This window comes from Phytophthora infestans, genomic scaffold (assembly GCF_000142945.1).
Source record: "Phytophthora infestans T30-4 supercont1.32 genomic scaffold, whole genome shotgun sequence".
NCBI lineage: Eukaryota > Oomycota > Peronosporomycetes > Peronosporales > Peronosporaceae > Phytophthora > Phytophthora infestans.
Genome location: NW_003303727.1, coordinates 765,180 through 792,394, shown reverse-complemented (window position 1 = coordinate 792,394; position 27,215 = coordinate 765,180). Strand labels below are relative to the sequence as shown.

Below are 27,215 nucleotides of genomic sequence, written 5' to 3'. Positions count from 1 at the left end.
TCACGCGCGAGCGATCTGGCAATAGATCTCGACGGATTCCCTTACGTGCACGCGGCCTAGGAACTCAGTTACCGTTTGCTGTGCGTGTGCTAGGATAGCTGTAGGTGTATTTTAGGGCAGCGGTTTCTGTGGCCACCGGACACCGTCTTCTGATCAGGGACAGGACTGGCAGCTACGTGACGTGGACGACCACCTCAACTGACAGACCACGGTGATCATTGACTCAACTGGTTAAAAGCGCGCAGTGAGCTACGACCCGAAGTTCATATTTCAAGAAGCTTACTGCTCTACAAATGCACCTTTTTGAAGTTTTGAAACGCTAATAAAAACAACGCACCTTTTTCCCCCTCGGGGTTGGCAATTTCAGTTGAAAACTCAAAACCATTGCCACCCACAATTGCTTCTGTCATGTCTGCCTCCTCCCACTTTGCCTGCCAAAACATACACTTTCTGTCATTTTATATTCTCAAATTGCAAAAAGTGAAGAAAACAAGTTTACCGACATCGTAGAACGTTGCGCTGGTTCTCGTATCCGTCCATCGTGTTGTCTCCCGTGTTGCAGCCGAATTCGCCGAACATGATGGGGCGTGGGTACGCTGCGTCCTTGTAGTCCTTCATGAGCGTCACTAATCCCTTCGACTGCGAGTACTCTGTGTGTTCAGTAGGGTCGCACTCCACGTACGGGTTGAATCCCATCCACTGCGCTCGTTCATAGGCATCTCCACTGCCGCTCGAGCTGTCATTACTCGCCATACAGTCAAAGTACTGCAGCCATTGAGCTCTCGGTGGAATATCCGCCATCTCCACGCCGATCGGAACTTCCCTCAGACTTCCCACACAACTGTCAGCATACTCACGGATGTCTCGAATCATGGCCTTAATGCAGGGCATGACGGATTCGCCTGAGTCCCCGTCTACGGAGATGAGGTTGGGCTCGTTGGCAACACTGAAGAGCAGAGTGTTGTCGTACACTGCGAAGGCGTTGTACACCATTTGCATGCGGGTGAACATGTCGTCCGGGTAGCATTTGGGGGCGGCCACATCGGCCACAGAGCACCCTACACAAGGCGCAGCCATGCCCACAGACACGTAGATTCCTGCTTGTGAACACGCGCACATGAACTTGTCGTGTGACACACTGGGGTCTACGGAGTACAGACGAATCGTGTTCCCTCCGAGGTCTTGCATGACCTCGAGTTGAGGTTTCCACACGTCTTCGTGCTCGTCAGCAGCCCAGTCGTAGTTAGCGACGTCTGCCATTTCGCCACTGTTGGGTCGGGGGTAGTAGGCCATCCCTTTGCTGCGAAATTCGAGACCAGTCTCCGAGTCGAAGAGCTTGTTGCCTTTGGAAACGATGGGAGCGAGCCATGCTGACGTGAGAGGTAGCGAGGCCAAGACAACAGGAAGCAGTCGATGCAACATCATTGTGGAGGTTCCTGGATAGTGAAACTTTGCCAATCAAATAAACTGAGTTTTGTTCGACAGAAGATCGCGATGGCTACAAATCAGGAATGATCCGTTATGACAGGTTTGCTGTTCGAGCCATTCAAAGCTGAGAGAATTTTTTGCTTTAAGCTACTTACAAAAATATTATGTTCGAAACAGGGCGGCTCTAGTATTAGCTTAGATAACCTTTGCCCAGGTTTATTAAGATGAACGTGTCACTTTGTGCTGCAAGTAATGATTATTCACTGTCACTTGAAGTACACGTACACTTCACCAGCTCCGAATCGACAAATGTGATACAAAGTGACGACAGCCTTATTTCGCTTCCAGTTTAGTACAGAGTACCGTAAAATTCTCTAAGCCGACATGCTGAAGACTTGCACCAGACTTTATGTTGTTGCATTACCGACGGTAATTTACCGTGACAACGTCGGTTGCGCTGTTGGAGAGGCTGTGTTAAGATGTGCTTCAGTCTTTTCCATGGCATTAGAACTTCCAACGTGAAAAATCCCCACGAAGACGGCCGGTTTGCTGACGAATGCACTACAAAAATTCCAACAAGATAAAAACTAATGCTGCTTATATTTTCGTTGCAACGGTGCACACTGTGCAAGTCTATCTGTGTTTAATGAGGCTGTCCTTCGTCTGCATCCTATTTGTGATGAGCTTAGAATGAGACGAACGAGCGCAGTTCGTCGGGTAGGCACACAGTATCGTTGCCCACCTTAGAGACGTAGGCCTCGAGAGCCGAGTCGACGCGTTCGGCTTCAGCCTCGCTGACCTTCACAGTGGCGTTCACACCTTCAATCACAGCGAACTCGGTCGTGTATAGGTAATTGCTGAGGGCCATGACGAACTCGTCAGTGTCTTTGACGTCGCCTGTGTTGGTCGGGTGGTTCAGCCACGTCAGACTTGACACAGCGCCAGCGCGATTACCGGTGCACGTGTACTTATAGTTGAAGCCCGACGGATGAACGTAGAAGCCGTTCTGTTGGACAACGTTGTCACCGCAGTTTCCGACCATCTCCCGGTTTAGGAACAGTTTGAGCGACGCTCCGTTGGTCTGGATGGTCATCAACGTGTTGCCGAACGGCGACCACGACAGCACCTCGCCCAGAGACAGATTACCGGCCGCCACGACCTTGTCACCGCGGATACCGCCGCCGTTCATGACGGCAATGTCAGCGGAGCCGGCGCCGTAATACTGGCGGCCAGCGTCAGCGAAGAGATGGCCGATCTTACAGTCCTTTGTGCGCACGACTGCCTGCGTGAGGTCCAGGTCCTCGCACAGATTGCCGATGACCCGTTCCTCGAGCGCGTCCATCTGAGCCTGGTACGTGGCGATGACTGCGTCCAGAGTGTTGTCTGTCGGCATACTCTCGACAATCGGAATAGCCTGGTGCGTCATAAGAGACGTACGGTCGTTGTTAGCGTCAGCAGCGTAGTACTCAACGTGCGACTTCCAGATGGAGCGGAAGTCGAAGTCGGCTTTAAGATACGGTGTACCGAAGTTGGTCTGCAACATCGACGTGTGGTCGTGGCCTCCGATGATAAGGTCGATGCCTGCCACTTCCTTGGAGATGCGGTTGTCGTCCGCTAGGTCCTGGTGTGTCATAGCGATGATAAAGTCAACGTTCTGAGCCTTCAGAGCCGCCACCTGCTCACGCGCGGCCTGAATCGGGTCCTCCCAGTATAGTCCTTTGCTGGTGTCTTGCATGTCATACATAACGCCGAACAGGCCGATGGAAAGGTGGCCGTTTGTAGCGTCCGTCAAGTTCTTGATGGCGTGGGGCACCGTACCGCGCAGCAGCTGGCGATTAGCGATCTCGTAGCAGTTAGCGTTCAGCCACGGGAAGTTCGAGGCCAGTGTAACGTTCATGAAGTTCTCGAGTCCGAAGTCGAACTCGTGGTTGCCCAGAGACGCAAAGTCCAGACCGATAGCGTTGTGAGCCTTGACCATGTGCTGACCATTAAACTGCGTCGACCAAAGCGACGGCGACACTGTGTCGCCTGCGAACAGCACGAGGCTGTTGGGGTTTGACTCACGCATGGCCTTGGCGATAGGGACCACACGCGATGGACCACCGAGCTTGATCCCTTCGACTGTGTCCTGCAACATCTCGTAGACGTCATTGTAGGACAAGATGTCGAAGTTGGCGGTCAAAGTGCGAGCCTCGGTAGCGGAGGTGGCACCGAGTAAGAAAGCTAGAGGCCCCCAGAGCTGCATGGTTCTAGTACAGATGAACTGTCACGGACGTCGTAAGAAACGAAATGCCGTCCCGCTCGGACGGCGAGGGATAGACGTCCGTGTCCGTGGCTGAGCCGGTGGAGAGGCAGACATCCGGTGGCGTGTACTATGGAGGCTAGGCAAGATATTTGTGGCCTTTGCCCCATCTTAGTCCTGTACACATCATTGGAATTTCCAATTTGGAAAATGTTAGGCGGATAGTCGGTCCACACAAGCGGACACTTGAAGGCGATTCGACAGCCTGGTTTGTGGCTCAATGTACGTGTCACGTATCCGATACACCGCTTGGATGTTGAGCTCGGAGTCCGATTCTATTGCTGTCCGCAATAAAATCTCTGAATGTTTTATCGGTACAGTACATGTAAAAAGCATAGTATCCATTTGCATGCATCTCTTCAAATTTGAAGTTGCCATTCTACTGATGCGAAGTGTGAGATATAAATACCACTACGATTCCTTTACGTAGGTGGCAGTGCCACCGTGGCACATGTATCTGAGCCCGTCGCCGTCATTGACGGCGTCAACGGTGCTGGAGTGTATTATTACATGGACAAGACTACGAGTTCGTCGTCACGCGAATGGATCTCGTTTCCAATCGACCGCATGGCGTTTAAACGAGTCGCTGTGGACCACAGTGTGGCTATTTTTGAGCATGGCGCAGCAACAGATGCAAGTACGCTTTTGTTGTCGAGTCTGAGGTGGGCCGGCAACGCAGTGTCTTCGTGAATGTTTTTGAATGTGAATGTTGTTGTACACTGTAGAAATCTTACGTATACATGTACAGGACTGCACCCCGTTTTCGCGCCCTTGGACCTTTAATAAACTTCCGGATGTGATGATCCAAAATCTAAATTAACTATTGTTTGCTTGCTAAAATCTAATCTATTTGCAGACCCTATATGATGCACCCTTGCGAAAACGGGGTGCGATACTGTACATGATAGTACTAAAACACATCCCAAGCCAGACTCCCCGACAGCACAACCAATACGCAACACTGTTGTTGCAGCAGTGCTGCCTTGCCGCACACTGACGCGATGGACAGGGGCACTTGCGACTGATGAGCGCGCATCCACAGCCATGTGATCTTCGAACCGAAATGAACGTTGCGCCTTGTGAAAGTGGGCGCAGGTGGTTCTCCTCCGTCTCTAAACTCTATCGCTACGACGTTCACTGTGCATCGCTTACATGTACATGTATCAGTCTTGCTTGTTGACATGTGAGCAAAAGTTGCCGTGCATCCAGAATCTTTCTGCCGTCAACGTGGGCTTATTGCTCATTGCTGGGTTCGTTGCAGGTGTGTACATACATGTATTGGTACATGTAGTACCATTTTTTTGCAGATGCAATTAAAAAGGAGAGGATGGAGCAGATTGATACTTTACCTCAGTTATGACGTGTCAAAGCAGAAAACGTATTTGACACAACGCGATACTGGTACCATACCATTGGTATGGTCAAGCCTAGCAGAGGAACTATGTTTTACAGCCAGGCAGGAACGTTGCGTTTCCCAGAGCTAGGATATACTACAGTAATAGAAGTAAATTCTTAACAAAATTTACTATTTATAAATATTAATACGAAGTCTGTGTGTGTTAGTCGCACACCATTTTTACTTAATTTGGCTTAGTAGTGCTACGTACTGTACTGTAGACTACTGTATAAAAAATAAACCTGGTCAAAATACCGGTATCCAAACAGTACCGGCGGGCGGCGTTCGATCATCCGCATCACGATTTTCTGCATTTTGGGCTGGCCTTCCTCTATGAATCGGTCAATTGGAGCAGGAAAGCGACTCTGGATGGCGGTAAACTTGTCGAGGAAGTGTTCCCAGACCTTGGTATGTTGATCTTCGGTCCAGAAGACTGGGGTTGGTCGGACGTCGTGCGGATAAGAACTTTTACCTAAGTTCGGTGCCGTTTTGATGGTGTATGTTCGCCCTTCCGTTTGTTAGGTTGTGGATATGATGCGTAGCCTGGAGAGAATAATGGAAAGTGAGCTCTTGTTTGAATACTGTCGAGTGGGTGTTGGGATACAGTACTGCACCCCGTTTTCGCGGGGGTGGACCATATAGGATTTGCAAGTAAGTCATATTTAAGCTTATAAACTATAGTTCATTTGGATTTAGGACCATCACATCCGGAAGTTTATCAAAGGTCCAAGGGCGCGAAAACGGGGTGCAGTACTGTACGACACCATGAGGACCATGAGGCGGTCTGTCCAGAATGAATATCGCCTGAAACTCCAGTAACCACTTGCATGCATGTACAGTACAGTACCGCTGTTTTCTAATCAGCCATTTCCAATACCACCATTATCGTAAAACCGGTCGCATTATGGCAGTGTGCAGCTTCAACTTGTTGATGAAAAGCTCGGAATATGATACCTAATTGAGAAAATATGCTCTCTTATAAATACAGTCGAACACGCTAAAAAGAAGTCGTATTTTACTCGCTAAGTTTTACGAAAAAACGAAAGCAAATGTGCTCGCTACACAGACTCTTTGCAATAGTCGCTCACGTCTACATGAAGTAAGAATTGTGCATTTCAATGGTTTTTGTCCTTTCACTTGGCCTGATGCTCGATTTATAATAAATATAAGCTAATCGATGTCTATAAAATGTACAAATCGAGCTACAACAGTCGCTCGGGACCGATCAACCACCAAATCCACATCGATATCCTATAAATCGACCCTTTTTGCTTTTTTGAAAGGGGATATTCGATCACAGATAAAACAAATCGATGCCTGCCTCTTTCCATCTCATTTTTACGCGTGGTTTTATGCTCCGACCATGCTCGATCTAGGCTATAAAACGGATGGACATTCCATCTGCAAAACACAGTACATCTAATCAAGTGTTCTGATGAATAGATTGGCGCAACCAGCGACTCCTTGGCTCACCACTATTATTAAATCTGGCCCATTCATTCCAACTGCATGTGTTTTATTTAAAAGCAGTTAGTCCTAATAAGTCTTGAAATCGTGTAGACTTTTTGTTTGACCTCTGGAATTTGATTCTTGTATAAGCGAGACGTATTCATTTCGCTGTTGTTTTTTCAGTTTAAGGCAAAACGATTTTTTTATCTCCGTGGGCGGGAAAAAATATCAGTTTCAATATTTCGATCTCAATAAGATACTTTATTAACAGTTTTAAAATACTGTTATTTGTACGACCTGGCCTCGGACCTCCGATTTAAGCGCGGTTCACCGTTCAATGAACGGTGTAGAGTCTCACTGCCCCGTTTGCTGGCAGTGAGGCTTAAAAAGAGATCAGACTCGTGATGATGATACGTATACAGTTCCTAGTGCTCTTATGTACCCCAATAGCGGTTTTAAATTAAGTCGTGACCCAGATTAAAACATAGCAACGACCCACATGCATTTACGCTGGGGATTTAGCGGTGAAGAAATACATGTATTGTCGCAACCATGTTGCCCGTATAGATACTAAGGTCATTCTCATTCAGATTGCATGAGCATTATTTGCTGTCAGCGACAGTGTCACAGCACAGTTGGAGTGGACCTTAGCTTGCAATCCACTCGTCTACCGTCGGTAGCCGCCAATGACGGTAGCCTACCGTACCGGGGATTTTTATCGCTTGACTCCGTAACGAAGGGCTCTCCATGTAGACACCGCAACGAAAAAGATAAGGAATTTATCTAAATCCCTCAAACCTAAACTCAAACGTGGGGGCTAAACCTTAAGCCCGCTACTTGATAGTGATGGCCATTAGCGGTCCTGGGTTTGTACCCCCGTGCTACGCACACGGTCTACAAACCGCAGGCATGCTCGATGCGCTCGCTTTAGGTACCCTACGCGCTTCGCGCGGGGTCAAGGTTGGCCGTTGCCCTTCGTTGCGGATTCTAGCGATAAACTTTCCCGTACCGATAGCTGTTGAAGAACGGTGGGTGATCTGCAGGAATCCTGCAGAGACCCGAGGAATTACCATAATTCAGTAGAAGAGCACAAATTCCAAAAAGAAAGCCGTCAAGTACGCAAATTTATAGTAATCTGCTTTGGTTTGCAAGTTTGCGTGTCGTTTAAAACTTCGATCTTAATACGATCCCAACCTCTGCGCCTCAAACGCCAAAGAAGTTGATGCGATCCCCAGTCATGTTTAACACTCTAAACTCGGATTTGAGCTGTTCTATTCACAACTTCATTGGGATAACATGCGCCCTATCATATTAATTTGTTGAGCCTGTATCTATGAAATGATGTGACTCTTCTACTTACGAGTGTCTGCACTTTAGTCTGCGTAAGGGATTTGATAATCTGATAAAACATCGTTGTCCAAAGCTGGAGAGGGGCATGACAATTTAGCAGCTGTCAACAATTATCACGAAGGTGCGAAATACACTTTATCCTACTCAATAAGCTTACGCTAACATATAGGTGCCACGAAGAGGCAATGATGGGGACATTTGCACTGCAAAGTTTATAGTAGCTCAAAGCTCCTTTTCGTTATAATCCCTGGTGTCGCTGCAGATATTTCTTTGTTCAATAAACTAAGCGACCGAATCTCAATAATAAACAGCCGTACAAACATTGGTGTATGGCTTAAATTTATCCAAATTTATTTTTAGGCTAACGATCAACACGCTCGTCATATTTATAGCAGCAAAGCATAATAACAGGACTCGTGAAAACAGACAGTTTTATCTGTCCCACTGAAGAAAATTAGTTTGGACACCTACTGCTGCAGTAGGCAGGGAACCCGAAAAAATAATATGCGTAAAAATTAATCCTAATTTTTTAATTTAATTATTAATTTATGGCTGTCCACAACGGGAACAACCCCAATTTTGAGTAAGGTCTAGTCAAGTTACAGCGTGGGGGTGCGCTGAACGTCGCGGAAAAATTAGCCTGCGCTGAATTTAGGTCGCCTGATCTCGAACGGTCGTCTTCAAGAGCCGCCGAGAGCGTTCTATTGTGAGAGCGGCGTTCAAGAAACGCAATTGCGCTGCGTCGACGTCGCGTACATCCCGCCAACGTCTAATGAGTGTGAGCGCTTCTTCTCTCTCGCTAAGCTGGTGCTGTCTGATCTACGGAAGCGAATGCCTCCAGCCAGACTCGAGATGATAATGTTTCTGAACTACAATCGTGACTTGCGAAGTTTTGCAAATAATTAAATTATTAATTTTCTCAGTTCACATCAATGTATTAATTAAAGTATTGCATTTTCGGGTTCCCTGGCAGTAGGGCTATCACTGGGTTCTGATTCTCGACGACAGTGGTCAGTTTTGTACCGGGACAATCCAGTTTTTTTTTTACTGAATTATGGACATTCTGGCTCTGGCAGCGAGTACCGTACATTACCGAATACTTTTTCACTCTTCCACACACGTACAGGTACTAATACTAATCGTTTTGTATTACTGATCTTTTATCGGCGTTATCAATGACGGTACTATTGAGAATAGAACCATCCAAGGACCAGCTTGGCGTCACATCATCCTACATTGGCCTCCTAAACGAGATCGCGGGCGGGAGCGTGCATTGTACAGCATCTACATGTACATGTATGGCCATACAGGATGTAATTTTCAGCTAACGTTGAGTAGGAATTGTCCCGTCACCATATCGCGTTGAAGCAAGCACCTCGCTTACGTGAGAGTAGAATTGTTGTCCGGCCCATTCATTCTCAATTCTCACCTGCGCAGTCCAAGTCGACAAAATCTTCTTCGGGGTCTCCGTTTAAGCAGCAATGGCTCCCGACCCTACGGCCAGATTCTCGCACTCCGACGACCAGGTGCCGGTGGACAAAGAAGCCGTTGTGACACGCTTCTTGAGCAAATTCGCCGAGCTGCAGAGCCGCTTCAAAAAGCCTACCGACTTGTTTGAGTCCAAGGGCAAATGCTACCTAGAAGCGACAATCTCCCGCTTCGTGGGCCGCATGGAGCCTATCATGATCGTGCTACCTGGGTTTCCGACCAAGACGCCCAACCACGGCGGCAAGGTCTTGGGCCCCCTACCCGATCGTGCCGAGGAGCTGGCGCTCGCACGTCTGGAGAGGTTTTGCATGTCCATCGAGGAAGTATACCCTATCGGCTGCCAAGTCACGATCTTCAGCGACGGTCGCGTGTTCGGTGACCTAGTAGGTGCATCCCTGGAGAACATCCGCGCGTACAAGAACGGTCTGAAAGAGTTGGTGAAGGAGGCGGGACATACACACATCCAATTCGACGGGCTTGAGAACTATACAAAGACCGACGACCCAGTGCGGGAAGTGCTGGACCGCTTTCACATCGACCAGATGGACATGGACGCCCGCATCGCGAACGAGCCTGACGTCGGCAACAACTTCCGCTCGTTCTCACAATTCATGGAGCGAGATATGGCTCACCGGTGGGAGGGCAAGTCGGAGGCCGAGATGCGCAAAGGTTGTGATGAAGTTGCGCGCAACATGATGCTGCGCAACGTGGGCTTCTCGTCGCTCGTGGCGAAGGAGTACGCTCATGCCGTCCGCGTGTCGATTCACTGCTACAACAACGCTGGTCCTAAGTTCGGTATCCACCTACTACCAGCCAAGCGAATGGACTCACCACGGACACCGTGGCATTCGGTCATCTGTGAGGACGTCGATGGCGCAGTGCACGCTATGGATCTAAAGGACGTGGACACGGACAAGTACGACTTGGTGTACAAGCATGGCCGTAAGTGGGGGTACATAGAGAGACCACCGTGTACGCCCGAGGAAACCGCCCATTGGGCCCCACTGCACGTCGAGCTCATCCGCACACAAATGTTCATCATCGCTCAAGCCATGGAAGGTTTCCCGGCACCGTCCATTATGGACGTTCCGCGTGAGGCCATCCGAAGCCTCGTGCTCAAGTACGGCGTGGTGACGCTGCGTGGCTTCAAGCAGGACGACGACTTCGAGACAGCAACTGAGTGCTGGGGAGATGTGCTGCAGTGGCCCAAGGGAACATTCGCGGCTGGTAACATCTTTGACGTCAAGACGGAAACCGACACGGCTCTTACGGCGCAAACACTCGAGGCCATGTCGTTCCACTACGACGGTATGTTCAAGAAGAAGACGCCCGAATCGACGGAGCTTGGTGACGCGCCTGTGTTCATGTTCTTCCATTGCGTGGAGGCAAACCCACCTGAGGACGACCCGAAGAGCGGAAACACCATCATCACCGATACCCGTCGATTGCTGTCCGCTTTGCCCGAGGCTACCGTGGAGCGTCTCAAGACAATTTCGCTCGAGTATCGTACGTCGCTATTCAGACACCACGGCCGTGTGCACACTACCCGCGTGGTCGACACACACCCGATTACGGGTGAGCTGGTGCTGCGGTATCATGAACCGTGGGGTCACGAGAAGACCAAGATGCACCTAACGTATGTTTCGTCGGTGGGGTATGACCCAGAAACAAACTAGAAGGACGAGGATGCTGATTTCGTCACGGAGACGCTGCAGGAGCGTCTGTACTCGGATGAATTCTGCTACTGGCACCGGTGGGTGAAGGGCGAGTTCGTAATCGTGGACAACTTTTCGCAGCTGCATGCACGCTCGAAGCTGGGCATGGGCGGCCGCCACATGCGCCGCATCCATTTTAGTTAAGAGGGTCACGTGACGTGCTCAGCACTGTTAGTCCCGTAAAAGTCAGATAGGTGGAGCACCCGGATTAATGCAGCACTTTGTCCAACTTAACTACCAAAAACTACTACCGTCTTACCCCGCACAGAGCGCCCGGGCATACTAATTAAATATAGCGCCCAGTGAGCGCTTTATTCGTTTTGAGTGCCTAGGCGCTATTCTACGAACAAACTTCTTAACTTTGAAGAACGCACAGGTCAGGTGGAGATTATACAGCTACAAATATGTATGCATGCACGTCACTTTATTATGTGCTGACGGCTCACCTGGTCGAAGCATGGATTGGCATACTGGATCGATTCGGGTTGTGTCAATTGAGGGCCCATCAGGGAAGAGGGTTGTCGCGAGCTAAAACTCGTTAATGCCCCGCACACAAAAGAATTGAGAGTATGCGTTCGAGGCTTGTAGCAGAGTGTTAAGAAGAAAGGAAATTCGAAAGTGAGTTTTATTGAGTTAGTTGTTCTTGTCTTGCTTTGCTAGCTCCTTTCTACTTTCCTCCGTAGTCCTCCTAATCACATGTAAATCCATACACAAAAGATACATTTACGCCTATACTCGTCATAAGCGTTGGCGACGAAAATCACTTGAGTTTTGTATGTGGACTGGATATGTACAAATCCGACCCTGGCATTAACCATGCCAATCATTTGGGATCAGCCAATCAGATAGCTTCATTCGACCCACTTCAACTTATGACCTCCCTGAGGGGCCCCCTCAGGGCACACGCTTGCCACGCACCAACCGCGTACTCCAGGCGAAGTGACGGCGAAGTGCAATCACAACAAAAAGGTATGTCAAAGCTTGTCAATTCCAATTAAAAAATTTGAATCTAACATTGTTTTTCTTTACCTGAAACAAATATTTTTTTCTGATCTACACAAGGTATCCATCAACCTGAACAGCAAAATAGCCGCCACCTCGTACCAGAAAGACGTCTTTCGTGGCGTTTTCGGCCGTGTACGTGAAACTCGACATCAGACGGCTCTGGTTATCGACACTTTGAAGTCTGATGTTCCAGCCGTGCATCTTGGACGCAGCAAAGATTTCCAGCTCGCCTGGATCTGCATGTCCGTCTCTTACCGAGGCAAGATAATCTTCATCCAGTAGTCCTGCCAGATCGTCCAGCGTAGCCATGTAACGCGTCAGCACCGATGCATACTCGTAAGGTGACATGCCCGAGCCGTATGAGAGACAGTAGAACAGGCTGCTTCTCTCATTTTCCGGAATATACCAATCCGGTGCTGACACATGCACCAGCTCTCGTTCGCCTTCATCCGTCACGAGGTGTTTGTATGCCGCATTCCACTTCACCATGTCAAAGTCGGGACTTAGAATATCCCTTAGCGGAGCGTGGAGTTGGTCCACGTTAAAGTCTTCTTCAGCAACCAAACCACAAAGAGAGAACGCCTTCTTGGTGTCAGCCGTCGACCTGGAGCCCACCCAGTCAAGTGTCCACTGTGCCACAGTGTCGTAACGGGGAACCTTGGGGTTGCCTGCCTTCGTTTGCAGACTCTTGTCTCGCAGGGCCAAGCTAATATACTCGTCGTACTTTGACCGATAAAATTCCTGTTAGCTCCTGTTAACGGCAACATCCAGAGGTTGAAGCAAATTGGTGAGGTTTGGAGGGACCACTAGAACGAATACGTTATAGCGCTCCAGTCGCTGAGAATCAGCCGTTTAACGTGACAACCGTAGGAGTCAATCAAGTAGAGAACAGGTTCTCGATACAGATGTGTCTCCTTCCTCCCACAAATCAGAGTCTGCGCATGTTGTAGGAGGATGTCATCACTCCACATTCCAGTGCTGTTGGCGTCCACAAAGACACCAGCAGGACACTTAGGCTTGTTTTTTCAGCTTTGAAAACAGCAGGTGCGGCATCAAAAACCTGCCTTCAGCGGTGATTGCAAACGTTGCGGTGAAGCGTTTGTGGCTGGAACCGCCCTTTCGTAATAGAACCTCTCGAGATCCACGCGTAGTTATCGTTGACTTTGGTTCAGTCTCGAAGTAGCGGGGGACTTGGTCCATGTTAATAATGTTCTTAGGCTTGATCCCATGCTTCACGATGAGGCACTGGGCTTGCTGGATGAACCGCTGGCAAATAGCGGGTGCATCTGCCGGTAGAGTCCGTGTTGTAGTCTGTCGACGAGATACCAACTTTCGACGCCCCTTGGACCTCGCTAGCCAGCCCGACGAGGCTTCGAAGCCAATTGCATCATTGCCGTGCAGTTCACGATAAATATTGGCTGCTTGTAGTCTAATGTACGAGTCTTTCACTCGTAAGCCTTTGCTGTTCCGATACGCGACCCACTTATAAAGCCTCTCCTCCAGTTCACTGTGTGCCGGCCGTCGTCCACCTCCGCTAAGGCGTCTTGCCGTTCTCGTGGTAATATGTCGATCACGCGAAGCACTCTCCAGTTCGTCCCTTTTTGCCCACCAGCCTCGAATAGTACTGGCCAAAACACCATGTCGTTTACCAACAGCATGAAAACCTTTTCCTTGAACACCACACTCGTATTCCCCAAGAATCAAGAGTTTCTGCATTATAGTATAACTACGACGTGAGCTGGGCATCGTTGGCTGGTGTAGTGGTGCTGAAGTCTTGTTGGAAAGCAGATATTTTTAGAATGAGCAGTTGAGCGTTGATGGTCTCAACTACAATAAAATAATGGGTGGAGAGTAGATTTCTACATGCATTAGAGTCGTTCTAAAATCATTGGCTTAGAGCTCATTAATTTAATATAACCCTTCCCGCGGTGTGTCCTTGTATTCTACTTTACGTTGTAATCGAGGTTACACATTGTTCTGAACCACATCATAATATTTTTTAGTACGCCTGGGCGCTTTGTGCGGGGTAAGACGGTACGGGTGACCACATTTCTCTTACAAAAAGTGAATCTGTCTACGACATAATATTGTTTGCTGCTACAATACCGGTACTTTGTGTCCCATTTTGAAACAACAATACCGGTAATAATACGTACACAAAGTAGCTATTGTCGTTAGGGGTTAATACTGTAAATGAAAGAACCTTTGCTTTACAAAAAGGTCACTTGTTTAAAAAGCATTTTTAATCAGGATGAAAACGGTTTTATTTATAAAATAAGTCTTCTACATGTAAATACCTTTTCATACAAAGAACACTACGTACTACTACCGAAGTATCAATACTACAGTAGTACTACCTCTTTAATTTTAAACCATCGAGTTTGCGGTGGACAATCGCAAAAACAAATTTTGTCAGCACCCGTTTCGCACTCGTACAGACAAAACTATACATGTAATGATCGATCGACCCCTGACTTGGGTCGTGTAAGAATTAGCGTCTTATAGCTCCGTCCGTCAGAATCATGAGGAGTCTTAAAGCTCCCCAACATACCTTCTAAATAAATATTCTTTGATTGCCTCTCTCGCCACATCTAAAACGTATGCAGTTCTAGACCTAATGAACTCGTAAATTTCCTTTCGTGCTGGTTTGTTTAGCAAAGGTTACCCTCAGACTAAGAGCGCACAACATTGTCGGAAATGCACAACGCAACCCCTTTTGCGTTTTTGTCGAAGGCAATGTTTGACCGCAATACCTCACCCAAATAGTCGTCAATTATTATTGTCTAGCTTTTGTCGGACCCGAGCAAAATCAGCAAAAATCTGAGGGCTTTTGCCACAAGAGTGGGATTGCTCTAAGGTTAAAAGAATAGTGAGAATCGTCTCGATTGGCGCGTGACTAATTAGAAACATAAATAAACTGCAGCCAGATTTCGCACCGGTTCGAGTCAAATCTATGAGATGGACAAAGCAGCAGTATCATAATATTACTATTAGTACATGTAGCTGTAGGCTACATGTACCTAGGAAAAAGATACAACAACAGCTTTGTCGATGAGTTGAGGATGAGGAAGATGGGCCTTCAGTCACTCACTCTATGGTTGGCGACGACTGACTGAACATATATGTATGTACTAGTAGGTGTGGCAGGCCAAAGATCCCTTGCTTGTACATGCACAGTACCGAGCGTTCGAACTGATTCTATTATAGTGTCCAAACCGGTTATCTTTTTACCGTTGCCGTACGCTGCGAGGGGATTCAATCGGCATTTTGACTCCAGGATCCCCCAATTATGGCCCGTAGGATAATATACTCCTTGATATCTCAGCAGCGCAAAGTTGTATTTTGGGGTATAGCTTTTTGTCAAACTTTGGTGGTATCAGCCATTTGGACTACACAAAAACTAAACTATGTAGTATATTAATACATGCACAGAATACTACCGGTACGTAGGACTAATATAAACTCACGTACTACTACATGTATTAATAGTAGTTTCAAGAAGCTAAGCAAATTTAGGCGTTGACCAGTTTTTGAGCTCTCGATAAATAGTTCGACCCGGTCTTGTCGGGCTGGTGCTTCACGCAGTAGTTCTGCTTGCTCTGCGACGCGGGCCGCTTGCACCCGTCGAGCGCACAGCGCTTGCCACCACCGTGCGTCCAGCACAGACCCTTCGAGATGGTCGTCTTCTGGCAGTTGGCTACCGAGCACTTGGTGCCACCACCGTGTGACCAGCACAGACCACGTGACTTAGCCCCGCGCGTGCATCTCTCCACCGTGCAGAGTGTGGAGCCGCCATGCTTCCAGCAGAGGCCACGATGCTTGGCACTGGCAGTGCAACCGGACTTCGAGCATGACTTCCCGCCGCCATGGCGGAAACAAAGGCCGCGATCAATGGTGTAGTTGGAACAGCCCTCGATGCAGCACTGGCGCGCCGTGCGCTTCTCATTGGCCGTGAGCTTGCGCTTGAGACTTCTACGCTGTTGCTTGGGCGATGACAACTTCGTCTGCTCCGAGACGGGATCTGGACTGGCGTAAGCGCTTACAGGTGACTCTAGCATCGTGTTGTCGTCTAAGATGAAGGCCAGCGAGAATTTGGGCGTGCCTGCCGCAGGCGTCGTTGGCGTCGCCGCCATGTCGCGAGGGCTACCACCGCGGGGGCTCGGTGCGAAATTGGTGAACACTGTCAGCGGCGGCAACGCAAGGCTGGTCATGTTAAATAAGGCAGAGCGCCAACGAAGCTACGGGGCCGGCGAATCGAGGAGTGTCGCTCATCGGAGCAGGGCATCGGTCTCACGTGGCGCTTTCTGTCAGGATCGATCTGCACCACCGTTTTGTCGAGTGGACACAAAAAGCAGCTGGTTCGGGCAACCGCTACGAACAGCACAACATATCCTTTCAGTCCCACCCTCGGGTTTCACTTGAAGTTTGTAGGTGCTGAAACGATGTGCTCTGCACGAACAGCATGAGATGACAAAACCCGTGGCGGCTTGTCCGCCCTGCGAGTTGACTATTAATCTTAAACATCTACTGCAGCAACCTGTCTGTCCGTCACACTAAATTGTCGTGCCTGTCACGCTTTTCCGGACAAATCATTGGATAAAATAATTTAAATATTTCTACTGGCTGCCGAGCGCAGCGAAGGTGGCCTTAATTGGTTAAAACTAGAACGTGTAGTTGACATCAATAAATGCATGTGTTTCCCAGTTTACATATGGGGATTTGCACAAAGCTAATACATTATCCGAAGGCGGCATCGTTCTAATATTTTATACTTTCTCATAATGCATTGATATTTGAGTACTAAACGGAGGGCAGGGTGCTTAGCGTACACGTGTTTCCGAGGACATGGTTTAAGTATACTAAATACTCTGTACTCAGTAGGATCTGCGAGTTACACTGACTAAAATGATAATTTCAATTTTTTTATTGTAAAGATATTAGCATTATTAATAATAAGTTATCTGAGTGGGTTTCTGGTATTGCTAAATCGTACATGTTACATGTACAGCAGTAGCCGGTCGTGTGGGCTTGCCGTAAGAACAAAGCTGTGCTTATAAACGTTGTCACTAGATCCACAAAGATAGATAGTTTAGATTGACGTGGAAAAGAAGTAATATGTGCTGATGCCAACTACTACTGTATTGTTTCCTAAGCGTTTATTTAGACAACAAAATTCTGATACTTCTTAATAGGCAGACGCGTTGCCGACAAGGCGTAGAATAAGGTTTTACATGCAGCGGTAAGATAACAACACAACATGAGAGGTGTAAATTATGGTTATTATAAGTAGGCCCGTAAAGAAACGTTAATCAACTTAGAGCCTAATCTACGTTTAACCATCCTGGAATCATCGTTTAAGTATCAAATAAAAATACCGCCGTCAACAAAAGGCGTCGTGCGACGCATCGTTATATCCAAAGGCTACAGTATAACCATAACAGGCACAGATTGGAGTGTCTAATGACTAATTCTGAATCAGCACAAAATGAACACACTTCAATGCATAAGAAAATGCTACAGCCTGAATATTTTTATTAAATATTCAAACTGTTACACTTTTAATTTTCTTTCAAAGTAGCGAGTTTGGTATGCGAAGTGGTTAATAGTCAGTTTATTACAAGCTTAACCAGGCAGTACAAGCGGGTATTTGATGCAAGCTGGACAGATATTCTTTGCATTGTTGCAATCTAGGTTTCAGAAACGGCCCGTGAAATCGATCACGACGCTAAACTAAATATATTATTTAGCGTTTTTAGACTGAAGTGCAGGTGCTTCTGGGTGGAAGATTAAGGTACAGTGATCGCCAACAACAACAAAGAGACTTTGCCAAGATCACTAGCGTAATCGTTTATGAGCATGGTAAGTATGATGCTAGGGTCTCAGTCTTTTGTACCGGTAGAAATATTTACACGGCTTACTGGGAGCTCAGCAATTTGTAGCAAAAGAAACGCAGATTTATAAAAATAAAGAAGTCGATTTAGGCACATGGGGGACTCAGAGGATTTGGACTTATTATCCCGCCAAAGCGAAGCGAAGGCGGGAAGGCAAAAATCTAGAGTAAAACCTAAATTACCGCCGCGTAGCGGCGGCGCTCGGCTAGTAACAAAAATACAAATACAGTACTGAATATTTGTTTGACTAACAAAAAGACACAGATACTGAGTATTTGTTTGAAAATGCTGCGCTGTATTGGAGATGCTACGCGTGGAAGCTTACAGGGCTTGAGGACAGGATGACATGCTTCAGGGTGGCGGAGTTTTAGTACGGGATAACATTGAGCTAGGGTCACGCTCAATGTTATCCCGACCTATCTGGATCCGTCCTGAAAACAGATTGACATGCTATATTGTATCGCGGCTGACAAAGATTGGCGCGATTTGTGGTGCCGACCTGACGCTCTTGACTTGCATTTGCGTGCAGACGGATCTCGCCGCGACAGGATTCTTTGAGAACGGCCGCGGCTGCTTCGATGTCGCACACGCACCAAGAAGAAGACTTACAAGAGAAGGAAGGAACCCGTGGGTGACATACAGTGTACCAGTGAGTTTTAAGCTAAATCGAAAAGCTGCTACTGTACCGGTAAGGCAATTCTTCGATCTAGCGGTTAAAATTGCTACAGTATGGGTGGGCGACTTGTCCTGCTTTTTGCTGTTTAAAATCACAGGGCAGAAAGTACGTGCAATAATGCGAATCAGTTGGGTTTTTGGGCATCAACAGACCTAAAAACCAGTTACAAATCACCCAGCGAGTATCTGTGCAGAGCACTAAACAACTTGCAAAAATTACACAACTGACCGTAAATTCCTCTAGATGACACACATTCGAAATTTCTAGATCTATTAGCGATGTTATCGATCTTCTAGAACAATGCGCAGCTACTTAAAGGTAGTTTATGACGACAACGTTTGCCACTCCAACTGTTAAAACTTAATCACTTCGCAATTAACCTAATAGTTACCAAGCTACAAAACATCCCCCCAACTCGCCCAAGATGTCAGGTCGCACTGGTCGCCGCTCTCACGCTACGGAAGAAGATCACCGCCAGCAAATGCTAAGCATGCTTGCTGATCGAGACATCGTCCGCCGCGCTGAGCTCGACAGGTTTTCACGCGTGCTCCGCAATGATGACGACGTGGATGTCGACTCACCGTGCCCGATTTTCGACGCGTGGTATATGGAAGGAGGAGCTGACGCCGTAAGCCGTCTGACCAACTTTACTCCTCGCGAACTCAACGCACTGTGGTCCATAGTGCGGCTGCACGTCACGCGCTACTGGAACGTCGGAAGAGGACGTCGCTCTCAGTTTGCTGGAAAGGACGTTCTCTTCATGACAGTAGCTGTGCTCAAACACGGAGGCACCTGGGATATGAATGCTCACGTTTTTCGGATCAAAACCCCGACGTTTATCAAGACGATAACGTCGTTTTGCCGTGTACTTGCGCCGCGCATTTACGATGAGTGGGTGCGAGGAAAAGCGGTAGAGACCAACATGCGGCGGCTGGTGACTTCCGGAAACACCTTTAGTCACTACCCGTGTGCGTTATATGCGACGGACGTCACTTTCCAACAGGCCAATCGACCTGCTGGAAACATGGCCGAAGTGATGCCGTACTATAGTGCTAAGCACAAATTGTACGGCCTCAAGGTAGAGGTGTCTGTAAACCCTAAAGGCTTCGCTATCAACTGCAGCCAGCACGAGCGCGGCAACACGCCCGACATTTCGATCTTCCGGAATAACATGGAGTTCCACTCGAGCATGCGCGTGAAGTCGGAGACCGACAAAACAATTCCGGACGAGGGCCCGTTGCGCGAGGAATTTCCCAGTGAATGGGCAGTACTCACCGATAAAGGTTACCAGGGGCTGGAAGCCCACCTTCGCTGTATCCACCCGACTAAAGGCTCGAACCTCCCGCCCGAGATTCAGCGCCGAAATGAAAACATCTCTAGTGACCGAGTCCTCGTTGAAAACTTCTTTGGGAGGCTCTGCAGTTTGTGGCGCATTGTCGCGGACAAGTACCGCTGGAGCGAGGACTTGTACGACGATATTTTCCAAGTTTGCGTGAGTTTGACCAACTTCCACATTGAGTCAAACCCACTGCGAGATGCCAACGGTGAGGCCTACGCACAGCGGGAGAACAGACTACGTGCTATTGGCAACACCATTAAAACAAAACGACGTCTGTCGCAGGACAAGTACCGAAGCCGAAAGAGACTGCGCCACAGCATGACGCTTGACGACCTTCCAGGCCACGACGATTTCATCTGCGACTCAGACGATACGCAACTGTCGGGTTACTAGTTAAAAGTAGTTTAGTTCGAAGACAAAACAGCATGGTAGGAACGGGCTGCATTATTAACGATCTCGGCGATCTTCTAGAAGAAACACGAGTGTTCGATTTGTGCACACACATTTATGGCCCAAAATGTAGCTCGCAAATTCTAATACAACTGGTTATGCGACCTAACATGTGTGGACACGATTATGAGTTGGACATTAGCGTAGCATGTAATTCATATACCCCGCTATATCGGATCAGTGGGATTAGAGGTAAAATTGACAAATCACCGGATCGCTTTAAATTCCCGATGAAAAATTATTAGACGAACCCCTATGTTTATTGAGGGGGACTTCTGTACATACAGTACACGTTTTTGTAATGTAGTTTAAGCAAAATACATTTACAGGACAAACATAGAAAAACACCACAATAGCGGAATAAACACCACAAAAACGTGTGAGCTCCTTGGATTGTGTTTCAGCACCCTAAATTGTGTTTCAGCACCCTAAATTGTGCAACAGCACTACCAATCGACGACAACCACCGATTTTTATTGACAAGCACTTTCCTTTCTAGTACAGCACTTTCCTCTCAAAGTGCTTTGCAACAACTAGCCACCTCGAAGCCGCCTTCACGTACGCCACCATGCCTACCCAGCTACCCTGGACCGTACTCGCCGACAACGTGTCTAAGAAGGATGCGGATCTCCTTCTTATGGACTTCAAAAGCTATAAAACTGAAAAGAGTGAGTTGAAGACATGTCACTGTTCGTCGCAGCAGCTCCCCCACAACATGCGCCGACGCATCTTGGCGTGCAAGTCTACGTGCTGTGCTGAAGCGGCGCCACTTGGGAAGTGCCCGTGGCGGGGGAAGACGCAGACGTGTCTGCTACTCGGCGAGGTGGCTCTCATGGAGTGCTACGGGCACCTGACTGAGCTGCGCTCGCCACGCTCGGCCCTCCTAACCAGCACCATGAAGGAGGCGGTAGAGGGAATGACGGCGCAGGGGCTTAAACCCCAGCGTATCCGTAATGAGTTAGTGCGCCAGTTTCGCTTGGATGAAACCAGCGCACCATCGTTGCCAACCGTTCAGCATTTTGCGCAGCATTTCGCGCGCACGCGGCTAGGTGGCAGTGACAGCTTTGACGATGTGCAAGCTCAAGTAGAACGAATGGTGTTTACGCCGGGGCAACAAGACGGTGAACCGTTCACGTTTACGTGGGAAACCAATGCTGATGGCATTCCTCAGGTCGGCTCCGGCACCGACGACGAGTCATTTATCGTTGGCTTGACGTCGGAGCGCCTGCTTCGACGAATGGACCGCGACCCCAACAGGTTTGTCTTGCATGGAGATGCAACGTTCAAGCTGAATCAAGCAGGATATCCAGTTTTCGTTGTCGGTATTTCCGATACTAGCCGGTCATTCCACCTAGTCGCGCTCTTCGTTATCTCCCAGCGCAGAATTTCCGATCTTTTACAAGTCTATGCCTCACTGCAAAAAGTGAATCAAAATGTGGTGGGTAGACCGCTGTGTGTCCGCTACGCCATGTCTGATGCCGACGATGCCCAGTACGAGGCAACGATATCTGTACTTGGGTCGGCTCAGTCAAGTGGAAGCCATAAGGAATCGATTACTGCAAGCCCGCATTTGGTCCCTCTCATGTGCTACTACCACGTTGTTGCCAAGGTTTTTCAGCGCTCTCGATCACTACGCCCTTCCGTCGCTGCCAAAGTACTGAAGGATGTCGGGGACATGCACTACAGTGCTAACAATGAAACGTTTTTGGCTACTAAAGAGAGGGTGCTTGCCGAATGGGATAGCAACCACGAACTGGAGGCATTTCGATCCTACTTTGTGCGGCAATGGCTTACTGGAAGATTCACGAGGTGGCAAATGTTCCATACGCCACGGGGGTTTGCTACGACGAACAACCCCGTCGAACAGTTTAACCGCACCCTCAAGCGCGTGTACACGCTGCATGCACGTCTGAAAATGGGCAGCCTCCTTATGCAGCTGAGCGCCTGCTGTCGAGCTGAAGGCATGACCCTGAAGCCGTTCAGCACGTCGGTCGCACCATCGCCATCACTGCAGCGACGAATGCGCGAGTTGAGGCGCGAGCGAAAGCTCTACGTTCCGCTCCCTCCTCGCAACAGCATGGCTTATCTGCTTCAGGATGACTTTGAAGCGGGCGCTGGGGATGTCGTGCGTGTCGTATCCACGCGCTGTGAACGTGTACTTGATCCAGCTACCGGTCGCAGGAGCGAAGCCATTCTCACCACTGCTAAAATGTCTAGCTGCAATGCTCGGAAAGAGCTGGAGGGGATGCCTGCGTCTGGCTGGGCGGTCAACGTGCCGGAAAGAACCTGCGAGTGCCTTTACTTCGAGAAGTTTACCACGTGCGTTCACCTTCTGCTCATACTTTCGAACAGAGGGATGAGCGCGTCAGGTCGACGGGAGACCCTCTACTACCGAGGGCCAAACAAGGCCCGGCGCCTCGCTGTTAATGGACAGCCTGCAGGACGACCAGCAGAGAATAGTGCTTCTCTCCTAGTAGAATAGAGGTCAGCTTCGTTAGTTAGTTTCAACGTACAGGAAACAATGCAATGCCATTACCTTGAGGCGCAAAATTGAACATCGTCAGCAGTAGGCGCCTCATGAGCAGCATCCAGACGGCCTCAGCTTTTCTTGCGGTGAGGGGGCAGCGGTTCTCATGGCCTCGGTGATGACAGTGGTCGTGCTCGCCCTTCAGCGGCGGTCACGCACACCTTGCTCCCAGCGCTGCTTCTGCTTCGGGAGCGAGCTCCGCCTGGTCTTGGCGGCACCCTTTCTACTGATGGCGCTTCCGGCTTCTCGTGTCCTGGCAGAAACCGCGCCCTGCCCTTGGCGGTCCTCGTGCTTGCCCTGCTTTCCCTGCCCTCGGTGGTGCTATCCCAGCTCTCTGTGGCGTGCCCTCGGCGGCGCTCCGGTGGCGGCGTCGCCAGCGCCGTTCTAGGGCAGGGGCTGCTCTGTGGCGAGGGAGACAGACGGGCGTGGAAGGACGAGTGGCGGATGTGGTGCTGGGATTTGCTCGGTTTTGTGGTGCTGACATCAGGAAATCAGGGTGTTTATCATATTTTCTTCATTTACAGTACATGAATTGCGCGCGTCAGCAATCATCATGAATTACAAATACACAATGTAGCTGTAAGTACACCTGGGACTTCCAGTGCCCTGGGTCGGAGCTAGCAGATGATAAGGCTTGACCCACTTCAAAAGCTCGCCCTATCATGAGATGCACGAAGTGAACGGCCCGTTCGCACACCTTCGCATGAGGCGGTGATCTTTTGACCAGAGGCAGGGATAGGCTGTGCTATTCGTGCCATAAGGCTCCCCCAATGGGGGGAGCCTTACTTCCAGTGCAGCCAATAGACGAGTGGCAAGCGATCAACCGAGAGCCCCACGCACGTCCTGCGTTTGACTGCAATTCTACATCTTGGTTATAACATGTCAACAACCTAACTGGAGAAATGCGTGTCACGTTTGAGACGGAGACTCATTCGGCAATTTCCTCTGTGTCCAGCAACGAGTTTACATCAAAAGACAACCGCACCAAAACAGGCACTAAATAGCCATGAGCAGCATCACTCTACCCCCACTACACACCTGGACCAGCTTAGCGTTTCCTGCACTTGCCAGCCCGATCGTGTTCCACCCGGCATCGGCGTCCCACCGCGCACCCTGTACCCTTAGCACCCCGAAGCTCTCGCTGTCCTTCATCCTGGACGACAACCGTCCGCTGACTCCACCGGCCGCAGGCCGATCATACGGTTTGATCCTGGAGCCGAAGCAACATCCCGTGACCAAGGGACGCAAGCGTAAGCGTAAAATGACACCAGCCGAGAAGCGCGCGGCACGCCAGTGTTGCATTGAAGGCTGCTCCAACTACACCATTGATCGCGGCCTTTGTTTCCGGCATGGCGGAGGCAAATCCTGCTCCATGCCTGGCTGCACTGCCAGCGCCAAGCATCGCGGTCTCTGCTGGAAGCATGGCGGCTCCACACTGTGCACGGTGGAAGGCTGCACCCGTGGAGCCAAGTCACGTGGTCTGTGCTGGTCACATGGCGGTGGCAGCAAGCGCTCGGTGGCCAACTGCCCAAAAACGACCATCTCGAAGGGTCTGTGCTAGTCGCACGGTGGTGGCAAGTGGTGCGCGTTCGACGGGTGCAAGCGGCCCGCGTCGCAGAGCAAACAGAACTTCTGCGCCAAACATCAGCCTAAAACCACGGTGGTCACCCCCCTGCACACGTACCAAAGTAAAGCTGCCATCAACTGTACCATCTAAGAGTATTGGGCATATTTTAACACCAATTCCGCGCAAGAAGGTACAGACGTGCACCTCCAATTCGGCAGGGCGGACCATATCAGCAGTGCCAGGGCATAAATGCACAACGTAAAGCAAAAAACAAACGCAAATCCAGTGCACTGATATCTTATTTGTTAATTCAGTACAAAATTTACGGAAATCTTCTGCATAATTTTGGCGTCAGACGCGCGAATCGCGGGCGCGCAACAGCACATCCGGTCGCGATAGGCGTCCGGCAAGGCGGCAACTTCCGCGGACCGCTTAAAAATACTCTGGACGGTAGTGCGCTTTACTGGTTGGGGGGTCTTAAAGCGCTCCGTTGCCCAACGAGCAAGTTCGGAGCAGGATTTGACTTGTGGCTTCTCGCACAAAGACTGCTTTTGTGCGACATGTAGGAGGTGTCCCATTGTCTTGGCGGTAAAAAATCCAAGTGTGTGTTTGTATGAAGACGTCTGATCCAAAATTTAAAATCAGATCGATGCGGCGTGTCATCCCTTGGCGAGGAGGGGAAAACCGTTGAGGTTAATTGCTGGGTGGTGATGGGCAAAGGTAATTGCGCATCCGATTCGCGTAATCATCAAATCTGGCAGGGTATTGACTGATACCGGTGCCGAATTGGAGGTGCACGACTGTACTCGCTCACCCCTCCCATACAAAAACTAGGGATAAGTGTAGCCATATGTCATTGTTTGGCCGCCAAATTGGCTCGGATTTTATCCAATGAAATTTGATTTCTCTTTAGAAAGTCTGGAGCTATCCAAAAGGCATTTGAATGTTTTGTGGGCTCAAAAACCGGCTGCGCTTCGATTTATTCAACTAGATCGGTGAAAGTGTAGATATTAGCCTTTAAAGTTCGGTCGATCGTCCGGACTGCACGCTCCTGAAAGATGGGACATCATCCCGTTTTAGAGGTTTTCTTAATTTAGCTAAGTCATGATGTATTTTCGATTCAAGAGTCCCCTATCTCACCATTCTTATTTTGACATCCCTCCTAGCATATATTGCAAAATTTTACAGCTGTAACTGATAATTTCTCTGCGATCCGTGATTGGCGGAAAACTCCAACTTTTGAGCTTTTCAACGATACCTTGTGTTAAAATAGGGTATTATTGGTCGATCCAGAGGTATAGTGTCTTTCCTCTATTTTGTCCTCCCAATCGGACTTCTTATTTGGGTTTTGGAGCCTTAACAAGAGATCGGTAAGTTGCAGGAAGCCAAAACGCAAAGTTAACTATGTGGGTCACATCACAACTCAACTTTCCTCCTGGCGTCCAGTCGCTTCATTTGCCGATAGGAGCTGCATGTCACCCCCCTCTCTCTCCTAAAGAGGCTCGATCAACAAGATAGCTAACGCGGTGTACGTAGCAAGCGGCGCACACACTCCGAATTCAGCACGCAGCTCTTCAAAAATAAAAAATGGATGATCTTTGACATACCCCTGAGCAAACAAACACACATTTTGAGGGGTAGTTTCAAATGATACAAAAATTTCCCACTGACCAGCCGAAGAGCATCTTCTTGCACGGAATTGGTGTTCAATAACAAAGAGCATGCTGGCTACTACGATAACACCAGCTCCTTCTAGTAAGACCCTATTGTACCACAAGGTATCGTTGAAAAGCTTAGAAGTTGCAGTTTTCCACCAATCACGAATCGCGGAGAGTTATTCAGTCACAGCTGAGAAATTTCGCAGGTTTAACTAGAAGGGATGATAAAACAAGGATGGTGGGAAAGGGGACGCTTGAATAGAAAAAAACGTCTTGACTTAATCCTGACTCTTGAATAGAAAATGCGTCTTGACCAAGTCCTGTATGATATATCACGGATCGCGAAAAAACTTTCGGTTCCAGCTGAGAAATTTCGCAATATCTACTAGAAGCAATGTGGATACAGCCAAAGGTATTCTGCTTAATCGCCTTTCTGCTTTAGAGCTAATTTGCAAGATAAAGCGGATCGGCTTTATCGTGCTTATAAATCGACTTTTTGATATTTGCGCACGGCGAGACGGGCTCCACCAGAGAAAAGCTTCGTCTGCATGAGCTTCTTTGTTTTCGTACGCGGTCACCCACGACTCTTCCCGCTCTCCCGCGCATGCTTGGTGACGACGTTCCCCGAACGCCCCAGATCAAAGCGCAGCGCGCGGCAAACTGTAGAGTCTGATACTTGGAGACATGCTGCGGTTATGCGTACGAACGAGGATGCGAATAAACCATCATTACCCCTACGCATGCGCTGGGCAGCTTGGAAGTCCTCCTGGTGCCGGTCGAGGTCATTCGGGTTCTCCCGGGGCTCATGAACAGCACCCTCCTCCTCCTCTTCCTCGTCATCCGAGGAACCGAAGAAGTTCTGATAGGAGTACCCAGTCTCCTTTTCTTTGCAGATTGGAGACTTCCAGTCGGTTCAAAGCGATCGCAGGGACTTTGCACATAAAAAATGCAGGTGTAACGCTGGCGCATTCGAA

General features: G+C 48.9%; 3 protein-coding genes across 3 annotated transcripts; 1 reads left to right on the top strand and 2 right to left on the bottom strand.

The window, feature by feature from the left end:
* Window positions 1-495: 495 nt before the first annotated feature.
* Window positions 496-1,422, bottom strand: PITG_14124 (glycoside hydrolase, putative; the record flags this gene model as incomplete). The annotated part of the gene is made up of 1 exon (XM_002899199.1): window positions 496-1,422. The coding sequence occupies one exon, from the start codon at window positions 1,420-1,422 to the stop codon at window positions 496-498; it is 927 nt and encodes a 308-aa protein (XP_002899245.1).
* A 691-nt stretch (window positions 1,423-2,113) lies between these two features.
* On the bottom strand, window positions 2,114-3,673 carry PITG_14123 (calcineurin-like phosphoesterase, putative; the record flags this gene model as incomplete). The annotated part of the gene is made up of 1 exon (XM_002899198.1): window positions 2,114-3,673. One exon carries the CDS (start codon window positions 3,671-3,673, stop codon window positions 2,114-2,116), a length of 1,560 nt encoding a protein of 519 aa, XP_002899244.1.
* Window positions 3,674-24,022: 20,349 nt separating this feature from the next.
* On the top strand, window positions 24,023-24,669 carry PITG_14119 (uncharacterized protein; the record flags this gene model as incomplete). Its single annotated transcript, XM_002899197.1, has 3 exons — window positions 24,023-24,094; window positions 24,152-24,566; window positions 24,635-24,669. The coding sequence occupies 3 exons, from the start codon at window positions 24,023-24,025 to the stop codon at window positions 24,667-24,669; spliced, it is 522 nt and encodes a 173-aa protein (XP_002899243.1).
* Between the last annotated feature and the right edge of the window lie 2,546 nt (window positions 24,670-27,215).